This window comes from Cnephaeus nilssonii, assembly GCF_951640355.1.
Source record: "Cnephaeus nilssonii genome assembly, chromosome: 11".
NCBI lineage: Eukaryota > Metazoa > Chordata > Mammalia > Chiroptera > Vespertilionidae > Cnephaeus > Cnephaeus nilssonii.
In genome coordinates this window covers 68261698-68282270 of record NC_137082.1, presented here as the reverse complement: position 1 = coordinate 68282270, position 20573 = coordinate 68261698, and the positions used below count along the sequence as shown (strand labels likewise).

At 47.3% G+C, this 20573-nt stretch overlaps 1 protein-coding gene across 1 annotated transcript in view; it reads right to left on the bottom strand.

Moving 5' to 3' along the window:
- The window catches only part of ELMO2 (engulfment and cell motility 2), a 36585-nt gene extending 17326 nt beyond the window's left edge, over positions 1-19259 (bottom strand). The window contains exons 1-8 of the mRNA XM_079784548.1: positions 19174-19259; positions 8287-8414; positions 7947-7987; positions 7400-7472; positions 6980-7030; positions 3709-3890; positions 2029-2128; positions 814-965 (exon numbers count right to left, since the gene is read on the bottom strand). Coding sequence (XP_079640674.1) covers positions 814-965; positions 2029-2128; positions 3709-3890; positions 6980-7030; positions 7400-7472; positions 7947-7987; positions 8287-8364 — 677 coding nt within the window. The 5' untranslated portion in view covers positions 8365-8414; positions 19174-19259. The remainder of the gene's footprint in view (positions 1-813; positions 966-2028; positions 2129-3708; positions 3891-6979; positions 7031-7399; positions 7473-7946; positions 7988-8286; positions 8415-19173) is intronic.
- Positions 19260-20573: the final 1314 nt, after the last annotated feature.

The following is a 20573-nucleotide window of genomic DNA, read 5'->3' as shown; positions in this document are numbered from 1 at the left end:
TAGAAGAATGACCAGCAAGATGATGCTTAGACATGGTTCATAAAATCACTCACCGATTGTAATCAAATAATAACCTGGGGCAAAGTCTCAAAATCGTTTTTAAAAGTATTTGTTCAACAAATGCTAATTGGGCTTTTGCTTAAATCAAAGCAGAGGATACAAAAATGATTGGTCCCTGTTCCCAGATAGCTCAGTTTAAAATGGGAGACAGAGCCCCAGCTGGTTTGGCTCAGTGGATAGAGTGTCAGCCTGCGGACCAAAGGGTCCCAGGAGTGATTCCAGTCAAGGGCACATGCCCGGGGTTGCGGGCTTGGTCCCCAGTAGGGGGCATGCAGGAGGCAGCCAATCAATGATTCTCTCTCATCACTGATGTTTCTATCTCCCTCTCCCTTCCTCTCTGAAATAAATAAAAATATATTTTAAAAATTTATAAAATGGGAGACAGATAATAAAAAGTAGAGTATTTTATATAAATATAATTGCCAAAGGTACAAACAGAGATTGTTTGGCCCACAGAGAAGAAAGCATCTATTTTGTCTGGTACCACAGTGGTACAGGGAGACTGGGGAAAACTTCACTTTATCCGAAGGGGCAAGCAGAGTTACAGAGGGTTTTACACAGGAGCATGACATGAGCAGGTCTGAATTATGGGGGGAATCTGGCAGTAGTGTGGAAGAAGCGATGAATGGATGAACAAGCAGACCAGCAGCTTGGAATCCAAGCAAAGCAGGAGGAGGACAGGAAGACTTATGCAGACGGAGAGAGGAGAAGAGAAGCGACAGGGCAGGGAGGCAGGCAGAGTCTCTTACTCACACCTGGAGGTGAGAGATGAGCTGTCCCACAGTGATTTCCTCTGCTATCTTCTGGTACAAACTCTGGCTATTCAGGACCATGCTCTCCAGGATGGCCAGGGACCTCTGAAGGATGGACACATCCACCATGGGCTGGCTCACGTACCCTGCAATCTAAAGGCAGAGAGGGACAAATCAGTTAGGAAGCTCAGGGCCCATGGGAGCTGGACGGCTTAGGCTTCTGCTGCTAGCCCACAGGCTCTCTCCTCTCAGGTGTGTTGACCACATTGGGGCAGGTGTCCTGAGCTGGAGAGTGCTATCTGTTTATGGCTACCTGGGCCAATGCCAGGGATTCCCTAGGCATGGAAAACTCAATTTCAAATTACAGTATCCAGTCAACTGTATGTCCTCAAAATCTAAGGGCTTAATACTTCATTTTCAAAATAAGGACTCAGGTGTGAAAAAGCTGAGTATAGAAAGCAGAGGATCTTACTGATACTAGGATATTATTTCCAGGTACTCTTCTCCTGACATGCACTGTGTCCCTATACACACGTAGAACAGAGAGACTTGGAGAGTTAGACAGGATCTCAAAGTCTGGTCATCTAATCCTCCTCAATACCCATCATATCCTTAACATATGGCCAGGTCACTTTTGCCAAAATAGCGTTAGCACTGGGAGGTTCCCAAAGTCCCAAGACATGGCAGGTCAGGACATATTATTCACTGGTTTTAGTTCAGTTTTCCGAGTTGATGCTGTCCCTTCTTGTAAAAGAAAGGAGGGCAAAACTAGAAGTCTCCTATTCTACCGACTGAGTTCAATCTGACAGTCCAAACAGGCTACCTGGCAGATTTGTAAACAGAAGGCAGACTTATAAATATAAGGCAAATGAAATGAACACTTTTTATCAAAGAGAAGGGAAAGTCAGGAAGCAGGTCAAAAGACAAGGATGGCACTGGCTGATGCTGGTGTTCTCCCAAGTCTCACTAATAATCCAGTGGCACTTTGGGCAGATTCACTTGGATAGCCCAGTTCATCTCAGTGCAGGTCCTGAGAGTACAGCAGAGTAAGTCTTGCAGGAACCAGAGGAAGACCAGAGCTCCAGGATGAAAGTCTGGCCTCAGGGATAGAAAGCTGACCCATACCAGAATGCAGTATTGCCTGCATCTCCACCTTAGCCTAGAGAACAAGGGGTGACTGAGGAAGGAGAGAAAGACAGAATGCTGGAGGCCTCACCTGCTTAATGAAGGTGATGGAAACCATGTCCCAGGAGACAATGCCATGGTCCATGAGCTCTAAGAAGGCAGTCAGGGTGAATGCCAGCATCTCACTGTAGCTGAGACATGTGCAAAACACACACACAACAATACAAAGATTCAAAACAGGGAACAGGTGTGAAGGCAGCCACAATGGAAGGATTTCAGTGTAAGCACTACATGAGCAATCAGTCGATGCAACTCTGAGTCAGCGCCTGCATGCACACCTACACAGACGTGGAGCAGATCTGTCCAGGTATCTACCACTGAAAACATAAAGGCTGCTGGGGATTAGGCTTTCCTTCTCCATGTCACCTCATCTCAGGGAAACAGAATCACTTATCCATTTCCCAAGAACAAAACCACAGCAGATCTTTGTCAAACCCCAATACCTTGTGGGGGTACCTAAGGAAGCTTATGTACCATGTTCACCTTTAGGCCTGGAGGCAGCAGAGAATACAAACTTTGGATATGGGTTCAATTCCTGTTCAGCTATTTGCTAACTGTGCAAATTTTATCTTTTCAAACTTTAATTTCTTCCTCTGTAAAATCATGTTAATCTCACTGGGTTGTGGTGGGGGCAAGATGACAATAAATGCAAAGCCCTTAGCACTGTGCTGATGGAAAATAAGGATGAAAATGTTTTCTTCCCTTTGTCTCTCCTGTTTATACATTAAATCCTTTATACTTCTGTAGAGTGCTTTGCAATTAACAAACTATACTCCCATGGACAAAGCCTTCTCAGATCCATTCTCATTTACAATGCTCCTCATGACAATACTGGGGCATTATCCCCATTTTAAAGAGGAAGAAATGAAGGCCCTTCTAATCCTGTACTCCTGGGAGACTGCAGCACTCTTGGGGGGGTCAATGCTGATGACAGCGAAAGCTTTAGGATTTTCTAGGACTTAAACAAATACCCATGATTAGTTGCTTGGTTTGGCTGAAAATTTCAATAGCTGATCTGTCGGCTGAAAGATTTCTGACTCCCTCTCTGCCAGCGTAGGCTCCACAGGCTCAGAAGGCAAACTAAACATGTTATTCACTGTGGATCACGACAAGCCAGTTTCCCATCACATTCATCTTGGCGCTGGAGCAGCGTAAAGATGTTCGTGGTGTATCTCAAAGTTCTGGATCTCCTCTGCCCTGTGAAAATGGGTGGCAGGGAGATGGCACATGGATAGGGGGTAACCTATGATAAACACAGAGAAAGGTGTGTGTGTGTGTGTGTGTGTGTGTGTGTGTGTGTGTGTGTGGAGGGGAGGTGACTGGACAGGGAGGGAGGCAGGGGGTGGTTAAGAATAGACAGACACCTGTTCTAGTCCATAATGGATAGTCTGCACACTAACCTTCATCAGACCAATCATTTTCCATAAATGTACAGGTCTGTCTTCAGCTGACCTCCCTCTTCCTGAGTTCAGCAGCCCCTACTACTACTCACTTGGCATAGTACGGTTTTGTGAGAGCCCATGCAGACTATAAGATTTAGGACCACAATAGTGAATTATGCCCCTCTGTGTGGACTCTTGTGCTTGGCACACTGCTCTGTATGCAGACGGTTTTCAAAAACCTCATTTGACTCAATGGAAATGAGAATAGGGTGCCCTGTGGAGAGTAGCAGACCTCCGAAAGCCCCAGACAAGACCTCAATAATACTCACTGGGACAAGAGCTTGGTTCCACTTTCCACGAGCCGCGTCAGCACAACAATGCCATCCATGTTGATGAACTCGGTGGCGAAGGTCACGTCAGCAGAGAGCTTGGCCAGCTCCTTCATGGCATCCAGCCGGGTCTCCATGCTGGATGACTGGGTCCTCTCCATCAGCTGGCGTGCGGCCCGGGACTGTGAGAGCAGAAACAAGATATCTGCCATCTGTTCCTTATGGCAGGTGATTGCTCTGTGGATAGCTCTGAGGCCCTTTCTGTGAACATCCATGCCTGAGGCAGAACTAGTTTTTTTCACTGCGCAGAAGCTGTTAAATAAATGTTCACTGGATAAATCGGGGAATTACCAGTATGCCCAGACCAATTCTGTAGTATCTGTGTCCTTTGTGTACCACTCTGGTCTATGGATTAAAGGAATTCCCACCCAGGGAATACAAGAGATATCTGGGAGATGACAGTCCACTAACTCTGGCAAGTCACAGAGAAACAGATACTGGTTCCACATAGGGCAGTTTTCTGTTTATTAAAGCCATTAGACAGTGGAAGTGGTTGTCTCTTGAAGTAATAAGCTCTTGGTCACTAGATGCAATCAAGGAGAATCTGGACAACCATCTATCAAAGATGCTATAGAAGGGATGCCTGGGTAGAGAATTTAATCTGATGATCCTGAAGATCCCTTTCAATCTGAAAATGGGGGAAGCCTCACAATTTTTTTAAAACTTTCTCTTCAAGTCCACATCATTGTTCCTCAAAGTGATAGTCCTGGGGAAACTTTAAGAATATCAAGGAGCAGGAAGTAACTAATTTCAAAATAGCTTTTTGAAGATGAAGACTGGTGACGAAGCCTCCCAGTGTGGGAACTTTTCCTGGCAGAATGCTTGTCTCCACTCTGCAAGCTACAGCTACAATCCCTCCTCTCGTGTTCACTGATCTTTCCTTTTGCTGAACTTATTAACTTTATAGTCAATGCCTCACAATTTACCGTTTCATCATTCTCTATTTCTGGTGTGTTCATTTAATGTTCTCAGTTGGAATGGAAGAATCTCAAGAGCAAAAATGCTCCTGTAGTCTTTATTGTTTTTTTTACAGAGCTAAGCAAGTGACTGAAGCCTAGTCTTGTCGCCGGCCAAGGAGTCAGGCCTGTTTCATCTCTCTCCCCTGTGCCCCCATCTTTGACTATTATAGATGGCCCTTTAACAGCACACTGCTCTCAATGATACAGAAATCCTTCAAGATCTCCACAGCGGGGGAAATGTCCGCCAGGAGAAAAGGTCACAGGAGAGAACAATTTGAAGAGCACTGGTCTGCATCACACTTAGAAACTTCCAACTCCAAATGTTAATTTCCCTCTTGAGACAGCGTGTCTGGGCGGCTGCCTCCTGCTCCAGAGAGGTGTGCTTCTGGGAAAGTCAAATGCTCCGTGAGAGAGCTCTGTAGGACGCTTCATGAGTCTATAAAAGTGAGTAATCCAAGACTGTCATATTAAATTAGCAGATTGAGGGGGGAATAACGAAGTCCTTAAGATGAGTTCAGGAAAAGAGAGGGAAGCAGAAGAATGGGACGGTAAGAATACTGGCTGGAGTCTGACAGACCTGTAGCATTGTGACAAGTGGCAGGTTAACCTCTCTAAGCTTAGTTTCTTTGTCTGCCAAATGAGGCTGTCAAGAGTGCCCATCTCATTGGGTGTTTGTCAGGATTAAAAGATATAACCTATGCAAAGTAGTCAGCAAAACATGGGTGTTTAAGAAATGTTGGCAGTTATTACTTCAAGCCTCCCTTCCTTGTAGACAAACAAGTCTCTCTCTCTCTCTCTCTCTCTCTCTCTCTAAGAAAACAGGTGCCCTTAATTTTCTGGTGGCCCTTCGGCAAATATACCTAAGCTACCCCGCATCGACTGTCCTCCTCTTGGGCTGAGCAGCCAGGGTGCATTGGGTTCCTCCTGTTCTGACCCAGAAGGGTCCTGTTCCATTCATTGCCCCCTCTTTTCTGCACTGTCAGCCTTCCTCTTGTCCATCTTAACAAGATTTTCAAGGACACATAAAAAGATGCAACATTAGTTAACAACTGTGAAGGGTTGGAGGAGGTGGGGAATTGGGGAGATGAAGGAGGGTAGTAGGGGGGAGACCTTTCATTGTATCTTCATGAAAATTTGTTGATTTTTTTGAACACTTGAATGTTTTACCTCTTTCTAAAGAGCACATCTTTTGCCCTCCACATTTCTGAGTTACTACCGTCTCCACCTATTTCCTTTTATAACCAAGCTTCTTAGTAATATGGTAAACTGGAGGTTCTCACTTTTTCACTTCTTTTTATCAACCCATGACAATCTGGATGTCACACCACGAAAAGTTTGCAGAAAGCTCACCATGACTGACTGACATAACAGGTTAACAGCCAGCCTTTCTGTTCTGTTTACTTTATCTCTCTGCTCCTTGGGGACACCTCCCTCTGTCCTGACACTCTGCTGCCTCCAGCTCCTGAGCCATTTCATGCTCCTGGTTTTCTTCCTGCCCTTCTGGTTGCTCCCTTAGTTACCCTTGAAGGCTGCTCTTGCAGAAAACAGGGGTCATCCTGGATTCTCCCCTTTCCTTCCACATCCAGTATGTTACCATGTTCATCCAGTTTACCGCTAAGTATTTCGTCTGCATTGCCATTTGCCTTCAGGGGCTGTTAACATTCCTCATTAGTTTCTTAGAGATTCCGCCTGCCACCAACCTTCCTTTTCTTGGCTGATCTTCCACTCTATGACTAAAGAGATCTTTCTAAAATATAAATCTAAACGTAATATAACTTCCTGCTCAAAACCTTTCAGTGTTCCCACCTTCCCTTCTAGACAGAATCCAAACCCATAAGCAGACCCCCAGGGACTTCAGTATCTGGCTTCTCACTGATCCTAGCCATCTGCATCCCGCTTTCCCCAGACAAAGTGCGTCTCTCTGCTTGGGACACTTCTCATTTTCTTCTTTCTTCAGCTTTTCTTGCTCAGTCTTCGACATTCAAGCTATGTGTTCCCTTCTCTGGGAAGCCTCCGGTTGAGTCAGGTGGTCCCTTTTCTGAGTTCCTACAACTCCCTAAGCAACTTTCCATCAAGACCCTTGAGAAAGGCCATATACTGTATTTGTTGGTTTAATCCCAAGTAGACTGTGAGGGCAAAGACTGACTTGTTAATCTCCACAGTCTTAGTTTCTAGAACAGAGTCTGGCTCAGGATAGATACTCATATATGTTTGTTAAATAAATTAATTCCTAAGGAAAGCAGAGTACCTACCGGGGAGATAGCCAGCTGTAAGATTGTCCCATTCTTAATGTCACTGCGAGTCTGGGGAGCAAAGAGAAAAAAGAGTAAAATAAAATATTAAAATTGTACAAGCTGTTGAGTCAACAAGAACTTTCTGTCATTTCTAAAGGAGTTGGAACAGAGACTCTTCAGTCTGGCCCTCTTCTCCTGCTGCTTGTTTCTTGGCACAGAACTTCTAAGGTCTTTTTCAAGCCCTGGGCTCTCGGGAAGTAAATCCATGGTGTTCCACCCAGTAGAGGAGAACAAGGGCTGCGCTCCCTGGTCTGCCAGGAAGCAGCTTTCCCCAGTGAGTGGAAGCTACCTGGATGGGAGTAAGGTGAACGGCGTGGTCTCCTTGGGTGGTGCACTGCAAAGCAAGGCCTATATTGATTTGCGTCTCCTAGTACTGACCTGTTCAGTGATGTAGAGCTGGGGTCCGTCTGCATACCGCAGGGTGTAATACTCAGGGTTTGGCAATGACCACCTGTGTAAGAGAAAAATAGTACAGCCTGTTTGGCTACTCCTCTGGACCTATCTAGAAGGTGCAAATAAATAATTTCAGTAGAGTTGCTCAAGGGGTCGGGTGGCATGTTTAAAGGACTGGGGACAAAAATCAAAGCTTTAGGTTGAAATGTTGAAAAATAACCTCCTCAAGGTTACAAATAACTTTGTAAGATTGACAGCACAAAAGGAGGTACATATAATTCATCGTGGACCTCAGATCCCACCAGGACCTCAGGCAGGGCATTCCTGGACTTAAAGGAAAAGCTAAAGATTGATAAGAGGTCTAAGGGTCATCCTCATTAGCTATACTTCCTTTGCAAGGCAACGATGCACAAAAGCCCACACTGGGGATCTGACTAACTGGAGACCCTTCAGCAGAAGACCTGTCAAAACTTGGTAGTGCTCCTTTAGTCTCTAGTTTGCCATCATCCAAAACAAGGGAGTTTCAACTTACCCATCACAAACTTCCTTGATGATGGATGCCAGGGGCCGTTTCTGAAAGAAAGAGAGAGGTCCTTCAACCACATCCTCCTCGTGCCACGGTTCTGACCAGGGGCTGCCAAGCAGGATTAACCTGGGGTCTGAGCACGGACTTCTCCCTTGATAGCTGGTATTGAGAGGCAGCCTCTCCCAAGCCATGGTGACCAACCTTCCGTAGGGTGGGACAGGCCTCAGCTTTCCTCTGGCGGGTTCTTACTCCTGACGCCAGTAGTCCCCATCCCTAAAGACATCCTCTGCCACACACTTCCCAGATCCCTCTGCTCGCATCACTGTTTGTCATTTCAGGAGCTTACCTGGTCGATTTCAAGGAGCTGGGCATTAGCACCTGGCCACTCAATGGCCACTTTGACAATATCTGATGGTGGTGGCATTGTTCCCAATGGGCCCTACTTCTCTAAGATGCACACGCAGATACAGCTGCCTGGGGAGAAGGAATCAGAAAGAAGGAAAAAGTCAGTTTGCTTTCACTTTTCACCCTTGTAAGATATTTTGGAAAACTAGAAGACAGACATTGTCCAAAGGCCGAACTACTACAATTGGACTACTTAGTTTGAATTTTTGTAGATCACACCACAATCTCTCCTTGGGCTTGTTGTCTCTTTGGGTTAAATCAGCAAGTAGAAATGGGACAATCCTATCTATCAACTGCAGATCAGCCAGTAGGAAGATCTGCCAACGTGGCACTTCAGTTTAAGAGTAAGGAGTACTCTGTGGCAGAAGAACACATTTACTGCAAATTCCTGTCTTGGGACCGTGAGAGGGAGAAGCATATGCTCTGAGACGGGTAAGAACAGACGCCGCCTTCTCTTGCTTGGGCAGTGAGCTGAAGGAGCCAGCCCACTTGTGCTGTGCAGTCAATCCAGGAAAATCCCAGCATCAGCAGGGCCCGGCCACATGCTCTCTGGCCTCCTCCCTAGTTACTGCTGCCACTCCTTCCCCCTCAAAGGACACAATGTGGAGCCTCCTCTGTGTGGGAAGATGCAGAGTTCAGAATATGGGGAAGAGAAAGAAGACAGGAAATGCTATTTTAGTCGCTATTGCCAAGGGCAAGAGCTGCTGAGAACTCAAGCGTAGGGAGGTGAGAATACCCTCACACAGAGCCCTCTAGAGAAGGACAAGGTTTTGGAAGTACCTCTGGCCCCCTCCCCCACTTCTCTCCAAAACAAAGGAAAATAAATCATTTTGCACAAGTCTGGAAGATGCGCCCATGTGACTGATATCCTAGGCAACTCTGCTAGCTTAGTGGTATTCCAAGCAGCAGCTAAAGCATTCTCTCTCCAAGGTCTGAGGAAGGAAAGTCTCTAGACTAATGGATCGTTTCATGTGTATTTATACTCCTCGCCTGTAAGTTCAGGAGAGGCCTTTCTCTTAATGAAAAAGACCTTCCTCCTGCCCCCCAGGTTTAGCCCCTCACCCGTAATTCACTCTTCATTGATGGAGACCGCCTGCCTCCCCTGGAACATACCGCAGAGCTGCTGCTGAGCTGTAGTTCCTGTTTGCTATCCATTTTCCAGCCCAAACACAAAGGTCAGTTTCCCCAGCCCTGTGAGCATGGCGAAAGGGTTAAGAGTCCTGTCCCCTTCAAACCAGAGGCCTCACAAGAGGGAAGCTTTCATGACCATTTCCTGACCAGGGTGGGCTGCTTCAGAAGTCCATCGTCACAAATACAAGCATTTCCAGAACATGACAATGTAAAAGAGATGGTTTCAAAGGTGCTTTTACTTAGTTTGTTGAGTCCTCCCAGTTGCCGTAGGAAGTAGGCAGAGTAGAATTATTACCTCCCTGTGAAGATGACAAAATGACGCTCGGGTTAAGTTGCCCGAGTTCACCCAGCTAATAAGTACTCAAGGGGTCAGAATTTGGAGCTAACTTTGGCCAGTGCTCTGCCCCCCCCTTCCTCCCCCCAAGCTAGCCTGAATTCCTGTTCACTGCAACTAAATCAAGCCTAAAGGGACTTAAGGAGGCTGGCCTGATGGCCCCTAAAGCTTCCACAACTTCGGCAGCTCTGAGCAGAATTTTTCACGTGTAATTTTTATGTGCCTAGACACACAACAAACCTCTGAATAGAAACTGGCCCCATGAGAATAACTCGTGGTTGAAATGCTCTGCTCCAGTGACACAGCAAAGCAGGGGCGGTACCACGAATATCTGGGTGCTAGGGCAGGTATCCTACCCTTATCGGTAAATCTGCCCTAATTAGGGGTGTGACTGTAGTTGTGAGATAATTTTAGAAAATTGAGATGTCATTTACATACAATAAAATGCACAGAGCTTCTATATATAGTTCTATTATATGTATTTCTATTATGTATGTTTCTATAATGTAAATATATTATATATATAATGGAAATACCCACATCTTCCTAACCTAAAAAAGACTTTGAACATTTTCATTACCCCAGAAAATTTCCTCCATCATTCCAGTCAATCCCCTACCTCCCAGTCCTCTGAGAGGCAACTTCTTTCTGACTTCTATCACTTTGCCTGTTTTTATACTTGATATACATGGAACTGAACAGCATGCCTTCTTAGAACATTTGTTATTTAGTTCATTTTTCCTTGTTTTTAAAACAAGTAGACAGCACAGGTACAACAGGAAGAGCAGCTTGCTGGGATGGCTTTCCCTGCTGAAGCAGCAACTGGATTTAGAGCCAAAGGACTCAGGACCTAGTCCCAGTTCCATCACTAAGTGTCTGGGTGATGTGCACATGTCTTTTACCCAAGTCTCAGGTTTTTTTCTACTGTGAGATGTGAGTGTTAAACTAAAGATGTGTACGATGCCTTCTAAGTCTAAAAGTCCGTGATTCTAAAAGGGAACTTAAAACTTTGAATGCAGATTGCCCATTTCAAAGTCCTTACCAAAAGAAGCTATACCCTTATTTCGATGGTGCTGCTAAGAAACAAATAGTATTTTGGGGAACTCCTTTCCAGATACCGTTGTTAGAGATAAACAAGCTAAAGCTCATTAATTTACAGTTCCACTTTACTTTGACCCCATATGGCATTTCCTAGGTCAACAGTCCCTTTCTTTGTTCAAGTTAGCCCTGAGTGATTCCCGACTGTTCCAAGAATTTATATCCATTTTAAAGCTTGGAGACTTGCAACCACCAAGACTACTACAAACCCCCATTCTCAGCAACTCTGCCCTTTCCCACAAAGCCCAGGCAGCCCGGTGTGTTGAATGACCTCTTCCCAACTATGCCATAGCTGATGGCACCAAGGTGAACACTCAACTTTAGCTGGACTAGTCCAATTCTTTCTCTTGAACTTACAAACACGGGCTAAAAGGGAGCTGGATGGCAATGGCCCTGGAACAGAAAGGTCACAGTCAGCTTTAGAACAGGTATCATGGCAAGCCCAGGCCATTCGTAAGCCAAAGGTACAGAGAAGCAACCCCCTGCCCCCTGCAGAGGGAGCTGCTCTGCGGAAAGAATCCAGAAATGTGCAGACGATTGGAGGCCAGAATCCAGAAGCCACAAAGTCCCCGAAAGAGATGGAAGAGGCCACTGCCTGAGGACTTTCGAGATCCCATGGCTACACCTCCTACACTTGCGGTACCGGAAATTCCCTTGTATCATGCCAATAAAACTTTAAATTAAACTAGCCTGCATTTCTGTTCATTGCAGCTAAAAAGCCTAAGACTAAGATTGACCCAAGCTTTGAAGCAACTCTAACATGGAGGTATGAACAGACTGCAGCATAACAGGCATAAGATGATGCATCAAGAAGGCCCTTAATTAACACTGGCTGAATTAATGAAGAGCAGAACCCACTTATTTTTTTTAAATATATTTTATTGATTTTTTACAGAGAGGAAGGGAGAGGGATAGAGAGTTAGAAACATTGATGAGAGAGAAACATCGATCAGCTGCCTCCTGCACACCCCCCACTGGGGATGTGCCCGCAACCAAGGTACATGCTCTTGACCGGAATCGAACCTGGGACCTTTCAGTCCGAATGCCGATGCTCTATCCACTGAGCCAAACCGGTTTTGGCCAGAACCCACTTATTTAAAACAGAGCAGTTATGCGGTGACTTTATAGCAATCATCTGTACCTAACAATTATGTGTAGATGCCTCTGTATAGTCGATCGCTCACTCTACAGCATTTTTATAGCTGATGCTCACAAAAACCCTGAAATCACTCCCATTTTACAGGTGAGGCTACTGAAGTTCGGAGGGGTTGAGAAACTTGTCTTCCATACACCTCCACCTCAGAACTGGATCACAAGGCTAGGTCTTAGGACTTCAAAATTCGTTCTCTTCCCTCTACATAAGAATTCCTTTGATGATGACATTAGCTAACAATTACATAGTGCTATGGTACTGTTCTAAGGGCTTTGCAAATATTAACCCATTTAATCCACACAGCAACCCTGTATGGTACATTATTACCCTTATTTACAGATAAGAAAATGGAGGCACAGAAAAATTAAGTTCCATGCTCAGTGTCACAGCTAGGAAGTGGTACAGCCAGAATTTGATCCAAGGCAGACTGGTGTTGTTTGAAAGCCATGTGAACAAAGGAACACTGTATCTGGCCCATAGCAAGTGCTCATGGGAGAATTCTAGTTTGCTGTACCTGAAGCTAGAATACACTGAAGCTAAGAGACCTACAAAACAACACCTCACTATTTTAACAGATAATGGTACTCCACTATCTAAACTATTTAGTCCTGCACAATCCAGCCAGATCTCCCTGGACTACTTGCTATTTTTATGAGGTAGGTCATGTTCCTTCATTTCTTCTGTACCTTTTCACATTCTCTTCCTTCCTTAACTGTCAAATGAACTCCTATTCAAGCTTCAAAGCTCAGCTCAAATGTCACTTCCTCTCTGTACCATTCATAGCTTTCCTTACCTTTCCTTAGCAAATCAAAATAGGATTTACACCTCTCTTTTCACTAGCTCCTCCTGTGGTCTCACCAGGCAAATAGTTGTGGTTCAGTGAGCACTCGTGTCTGCTTAAATCCACCAGCTCTGACTTCCACACCTATGCACTGGCTGGTTCTAAATGGAAAGGAACTGGCATGAATTGTCTTAGTTGCCTGATGTTCCCGTCATGTCTTACAACCTCCCAACTACACAGTATTTCCATTGTTTAAAGTTTTGTTTTCATATCTAACATTAGAGTGAGTTTCACTGGAAAACCAGATTTAGTACCCTGACTCTAGTTAAAAGAAAGGGGGAAATATCCCTCTGCTTTTCTCCCTATAGAAACACCGGGAAATAGGAGAAAGGAAGTAATAACATTCTCCAGACCATTTTCCCAGGATAAAGGATCTCCTTGTGGGGCACTCTTCCAGCACTTGTTTGCTTACTCTTTTCATTTTCATTCTAGAAAGGAAGTGGAAATTAGGTGGAAGCAATTCAATAACATTGCAAAATTCTCAGGTTTATAAATAGCCTTACTCCGCCACTCAGCAATTCTATAGAGCTCACTAGCAAAGAGTCAGGATGAGGGAGCTACAGCTCTACATCCAGGCCCAGGGGCAAAGAAGGAAAATGCCCCTTCAGATTACACAACTCTCCATCCCTTGCCCTCCCATCCCCTTGGAACTATTACGGCTATAAAGATGACATGGAAAACTCAAAATGCCAAAGAACAGGAGCAAGGTACACATTGATTTGGAGAAGATAATTCTATAAGGATTGAAAGCCCAGGTTTTCAAAGGCAAAGCTGGGGCAACAAGAGAAAAATAGTAGCATCAGTGTCTCCAAGGAAGCATTCTCTCAGTGGCTTCTGGAAGGTGTGCTGATCAAATCAGCACCTTGGAGCTTTCCAATCAATCACCTATGCAGTGACTCCCTTGCGGAGCTGGATTCTGACAGGGGGTGGACAGCCCATCTGCAGAAAGGAAGTGAAAGATGATCCTTTCCGATTAGTAAGGAATTCAGAATGAAGAATGCCAGAGGTTTCCAGCTCTCCCCTCCCCCTTCTTTTTAGGATAGGGTTGCCTAGTGCTCTTTGTTCTGTTCTTCTGCTTTTGACTCAGTGGGAGGGGGGAGGGGGGGTGCAGAGGTAAGTTTGGTTTATGTTTCCTGCAGCAGAATAGCCACACCAGGAAGGCAATTAGAGGTCACACCATCATTCTAATCAAGAACACAATCTCAATAGAGGCTTCTCTCTGAGATCTTCTCATCTGAGAAGTGACTCAACTTCCCTTAGTTCTGACCACCAAGTGCCGAGAAGGCTCTGAGGTAGAGAAGAGGGTAATTCGGTTGGCAGAGATTCATGTGCTGACATCCACTGCTAGAAACGCTGCGAAGGACCATCATACCAAAGGCAGCTGAGATTTCTCCTTTTTGTTGAAATTTGTTGGACACAAGACTTATTCAAACATGTGGTTAAAAACCACTAAGTTAGATAGAGCCCAAGTGTGGTGAGGAAGGGTGTGGGAACAGGGTAACTGTTTGGGCTTCTTCCGCTTAACACCTACCCCAAGGATCACCTAGGTCTCCTCTCATCCTGCTTAGAAACCTTCTGCAGTTCCTATACTCACATAAGGGAGCTGACACTCCTGAACGGAGCATTCCCTTACGGCCGTTACTGTAGCTTTCAGACTCTCCCTTGTAGATGCTACATCCCTCACATCAGGCCACTTTGTTCCTTCAAACATCCTCCAAGTCTGGACTTTTGTCGCCTTCACCATGCTAGCTGATAAAACTCCTACTCATCCTTCAAGGCCCAGCTCAGACAATCACTCTCCTGAGTGGATTTCCTAGTCCTGTCACCCCGTGCCCTCACCTGCTCTCCTAGTCTTTTAGACACCCCTTCACAATCCAATGACTGTGACTTCTCCACTGCTCTCAGTGTGATCTGCACACGGGCAGCACTGGCATTGCCTGGGAGCTGCAGGCATACAAACCACCCACTGAGTCAGAATCTGCCTTCAAAAAGGTCCGCCCGGGGGGTTCATGTACACCTCAAAGTCCGAGAAGCAGCTCTAGACCAGTGGTTCTCAACTCTGGTTGTGCATCAATGCCTACCCCACAGTCACTGAAATACTCTCGCCGGTGATTCTAATGGGTGGCCTGGGCCAAAAGCCACAGCAATTTGAGGACAGGGATTCATCAAGCCTGTGCCTACTCCCCAAAATTCATAGCACAATACCCAGTACTCGGCTGTGCCCACACAATTCCACACCGAAAATACCCTTCAGGATGGCTCTACACCTAACTGCCTTTGGAGTAGAATAAAAACACTAACGACAGAGGATTGTTCACTGCCTAGAATGTGTGAACCCCTAACTATAACAGAGGAGACGGATTTAGGAGGGGTCCGTGTTTACAGTGCCTCAGTCTTCGGCAATCAAAGGAACAGAAACCGAGATGGAAAATACAGATGAACTTTAAGAGATGGTTTTCCTTCAACAGACTACCATGGTTGCAACTGGAGGCCGAGCTGTGTAGGGAAGGAGTGTGGGGAGCTAAGCGTCCTGGGTTAGGCCTGAAATCTGGGCTGTGGGCCTGACTCCTTCAATACCAACCGTAACAACACAGCCTTGTGTTTGGAAAATCAGGCCAAGGCCTCTCATTTTACAAACGAGGGAACAGAGGTCCAAAGAGGTTGGCAAGACCACACCACCACCAGTTAGGGACAAAAGAAGGCATGGGCCCCGTTTCTGGGTTAGCCTTCCCCCCTGGAGCACAGGAGACCTGACTGCCTACAAGCACAAGCCTCTCTAGACTTCAGGTCCTGATCCACTGAGGCGGTGGGACAAGATGTTTTTGAGGTCTCTTCCAACCTTGACCTTCTAGTGAGACAGTGTAGCTTAACAGGAGCGTGTGTTCTGGAGTGGATTTCCTTACTTATAAAATCTCCTTCGCTATAAAATGGGGATTAGCATCAATCCTACTCTATAAAGTCGTTGGAAACATAAGTGGGATAATATATGTAAACCATTTAAGCATAATACCTGACACAGAGTAAGCAGAATTCCAACTATGAACTTGAAGGAGCTGCAAAAACATTGTACCATGTTTCACCAGCATAAAAGGGCCCTACTTGCTAGGCTGAAGTATGATGAATGAGGGAACATATGTGAAAGGGAGAAAAATCAATCTAAAAGGCAAAGCACTGCTGATTGTGTTGCTCTATTATTATTATTACTAGAGGCCGGATGCACGAAATTCGTGCAAGGGCCTTGGCCCTCACGGCCCCGGCAGCCCCGCCCCCTGCCCACACTGGTCATTCTGGAAGGTCATTCTGCCATGCGGTCTAATTAGCATATTAGCTCTTTATTATATAGGATTATTATTATTATTATTATTTTCTTCTAGCAGAATAATCTTGGGGAGTTTTACAGTCAGTTCCAGAGCTGTGTCCAATACAATGGCACATAATAGGTGCTCAACAAATCCCTTCCAGTAACTCTCTTCTAAAACCAGCATGTCCAATGGGGTTACAAATTCATTTGCCTTACACATGCCCTAGCCAGTCGCTCAGTGGTTAGAGCGTTGGCTTGCAGACTGAAGGGTCCTAGGTTTGATTCTGGTCAAGGGCACGTACCTCAGTTACAGGCTCTATCCCCGGCCCTGGTTGGGGCCCATGTGGGAGGCAACCAATCTATGCGTCTCTCTCACATCAATGTTTCTCTCTCTGTCTCTCCCCCTCCCTTCCACTCTCTCTAGAAAAAAATATCCTTGGGGGTGAGGATTAATAAGACACCCACCCCCAAAAAAAATCCAATCCCCTAGACACCTTAAACAGCCAGCTAAGTAAATAAGTCAAGCAGCATCTATGTAGGGACTGTGGCAAACTGCAAAGTACCCGCCCTGCATAAAGAAATTCAAATTAAACACTCTCCTGCGCATTACACTGTTTGGCTTAGGAAGAGCCACTTTGCAGTCTCTGCACATCACTGATTCTGGTTCTTCATCACCACAGTGCCTTGCACATCGTCTAATCATTCTGTGATCACTGTTTTTCCAAGTACATGATAAGCATCCTAAAGATGAAGGCTGTGACTTATACTCCTGGTCATCCTAAAGGGCCGAGAACAGTGCTGGCCTCACGGTGGTGAGGAGACCTCACTCAGAGAGTGATTATTGAACTGAACAGCCTGGCTGTTAACTCAAGCCTAGCACCTCTGCGATGCTGCAGGGTGTGCACATTGTTCTATCCAGATCCTGGGCCCAGGCTGAGTGGGTGCAGGCTGTGCTGAGGTAGGTGACTGGATCAAAGAAGGACCCAGATTTTTCCTTCAACTGCATCGAATATGCATTCAGACACATTATCTCTGCATAGAACAAGACAGAATACGCAATACACCCGAAATACCACTGTTTGCAATAAGTTTAGTCCCCACTTCCTGTACCCTCACACCTCCTTGGCACCTCGTAGAGGCAGCATAGGGTATTGAAAGACTCCATGTTAACAGATGGGAGTCCTCGTCCTCATCTTGCCTCCTCTACTCACAAATTCTAGGATGACTGCTGGCAGGCAAAGTAACTTTTAGGAGCCTCATCATTTTTGCTAGTAAAGTGCAGATAATACTTTATATACCTGTGGCGTTTTATCGCCTTTAGAGTCAAAAGGGGATACAATGTCACAGGTTTACGAATAAAGCTCCTAGCACTGCACAGCCCAACACAGCAGCCCGTGTGGCTATTGAGCATTTGAAATACGGTTACCACGAATTGAGATGGGCTGCAAGTGGAAAACACACACCAGATTTCGAAGACTTGGTATACACACAAAAATGTGAAATACCTAATTAATAATGTTTTCATACTGATTACATGTCAAAATAATATTTTGGAATATATTAAGTAAGTATATATTACGAGAATTAATTTCACCTGTTTCTTTTCAATGTGGCTACTGAACCTGTTTAAATTGTATGTATTGCATTATGTTTGTATTGGACAGCACTGCTGTAGCACAGAGCCTGGCACACAGAAAGTATTCCCGCGCTCGTTTCCTTCCCCCACTGGTAGGGCATAGGGACCACGCCCTTCCTCCTGCCAAAGCCAAGTCCTCCGTTCACTTTTTAAGTGAATATATACGGTGCCTGGCCCTGTGCACGATGCTGGGGACACAAGGTGCGAAAGCAGACACTATGTTCTTCCTTGTGAACCTCATTGCTGGTGGGCTGGAGAGGCACTGATACCTTCCTAAATCAATGCACCACTGCAGCTGTGCAAGCGCGGGGAAGGAGAAGTACCCAGGGTGATGAAAGTGGGGAATTCACTCCGTGGGGGAGTCAGGGACCACGGATGCCTCCAGTCTAGAGGAAGTGATACTTGAATGGAGATGTGAAGGATGAAGACTTCACTGGAGGAAGTCAGGCGGGAAGAGAGGCCCAGGGAGCAGGAAATCTAAGTGTCAAGACCCTGAGGACTGAGGGCGTCCGGGGTGAGGAGAGGATTGAGCAAGAGGGAGTCGCAGACCGGGAGGAAGGAGAGGTCGGAGGGGCCAGATCTCCAGGGCCTGGGTGAGGACCTGGGGGTGAGTGAGGACCTGGGGCTGACCCTTCAGGAGCCGGGAAGCCCGCCAGTTTTAAAGGAGCCCAGTGTCCGGATCTGACCTGCATTTTGAAAAGATCCCTCTGGCCGCGGGGAGAGGGCCGAGTGCATGTGGGCGGGTCAGTTGGACACGGGGAGGGACGGGAGGCGAGGGAGGCCTGGGCCGCGGGGGAGCGGGGCGATGGGAAGTGAATGGAATGTGGCTACCGAGCCGGCCGGTCGGCGGGCGGGCGGGCGGGCGGGCGGGTGGTGACCAGTGTCTGAGTGTGCAGCGGGGTGCGATGCCCAGAAGGGCTCCCGGGCTTCGAACACGGACCACCCAGCTCCAGACTCTCTCCTATCCCGTCCCTCTCCCATCTCCTCGCTCCCCATCACCCGTCGCGCCCCCAGCTCCACCCTCCTTCCCCCACCTCCCTCCGACCCAGCCCCCGCTCCTCCCGGCCTGGCCCGCCCTCTTTCCCACCCGGCACCCCTTCCTAGTCAGGCACTCGGTGCCCCCTCGAGCCGGGCGGGCCGGCGGGGCCACGACCCCTTAGGAGCCTGCGAGCCCGCACGGTGCAGCCCAGGCCCGCCCTCCCCGGCCCCTCCACCCCCAGCAGCAGCCCCCGGCCCCTTCCCAGCCCGAACCCGCTTCTCCTCGCTGCGCCCTCAGGGCCAAGCCCTTCTCCGCAGCCCGCCGCGGCCCGGCCCCCGGCGCGCCCCTCACTCACCGGGGCGCGGACCTAGGCCCAGCTCCCAGCGCCGGGGTCTCGCTGCCGCCGCTCCTCCGGCCTCCGCCAGCCCCGCCTTCCCTGGGCCCCGCCCAGCGCAGGCCACCCCGGGCTTCTATTGCTCCGTTTCGCCGTCACGCTGGACTCTCTTCCTTCAATTAGGTTGTTGGCCTGTCATTCAAGAAAGGGCGGGCCCAGCTGTCGCGGGAAACGCCGGGGGTCTCCGCCCGGCTAGCGGAGGCCTCTTAAAGAAACAGGCTGCCTTTCTCCCCCGGGGGCTATGGGATCCGGAGGAACGGATTTCTCAGCAAATGCAAGACGCAGCATTTTTTTTTTCTGCTTCAGACTTGTCTTTTGGCACACCCCGGGAGCGAAGAAAAAGGCTTTGATGCCTTGTGACAAGTCAGAGGTTTTGAGCGCTAAGCTTGTCCCCTGGTGGCACTCAGACCCGTGCCCGGCAGAGGGGATAACTGAGTGGGAGGTGACAGTCGTGTCAGAGGCTGTGAGCATGCTCGCCACCGAGACGGAGCTAATTATACCGGCGCCCAGGGCTGACCGTGGGCGCTGAGCCGAGGCAGAGGGGTACAGCTCAGCTGTACTGTTGATAGAGACCCGTGGGCGGTGGCATTTGTCACTGCAACTGCGATGGGAACAAGGCCGGCAGGGCGCCAAGGCCTCGCTCCTGCTATCTCCCTTGACACTCACAGCAACTCCGAGGGAGGAAGAATGCTGATCCCCTCGTTACAGACCAGGCGACGGGTCTTCCCAGAGGGCCAAGATCATCCAGACAGTGATGGGCAGAACAAGACACCAGCTTGTGCCTGTTTGATTCCAAAGTTCATGCTTTAACCATTTTATTTCGCAGATCCCTACCACAACTCCGGGAGGCAGGTGTTTAGTGGTCCGTTTTACAGATGCTCAGTGGAGACTAAATAATGAAACGGATGGATACTCAGCAAAGGGACTAACTAGTGACTGCCATTTATAGGGCACTTACCAGCCTGCAAAGCAGTTTTACATACGTTGTTTCATTTGATCCTCAAAACATCTCAGAAATGACGGTGATTCTTGTTAGTCCTAGTTTACTGGTGAATAAAATGATGCTCAAGGAAGTTTGAGGCTACAGTCCTTGCAGCGGTCATCAGCAAACTTTCCACAAAGGTCCAGATAAGAAGTAGTACTTTTGGCCACGCGGTCCCCGTCACAGCCACTCAATTTTGCGTTTTAGCGTGAAAGCAGCCACTGACAACATATGAACAAGTGAGTGAGTCTGTGTTCTATTGCAGCTTTGTTTACAAAATTGGCGTTGGCCTATGGCAGTAATTTGCCCACCCCTGGTCTACACTTTGCTGGATACCAAAGCCTTTCACGGACTATGGCTTTGTGGGATCCTCAAAGCC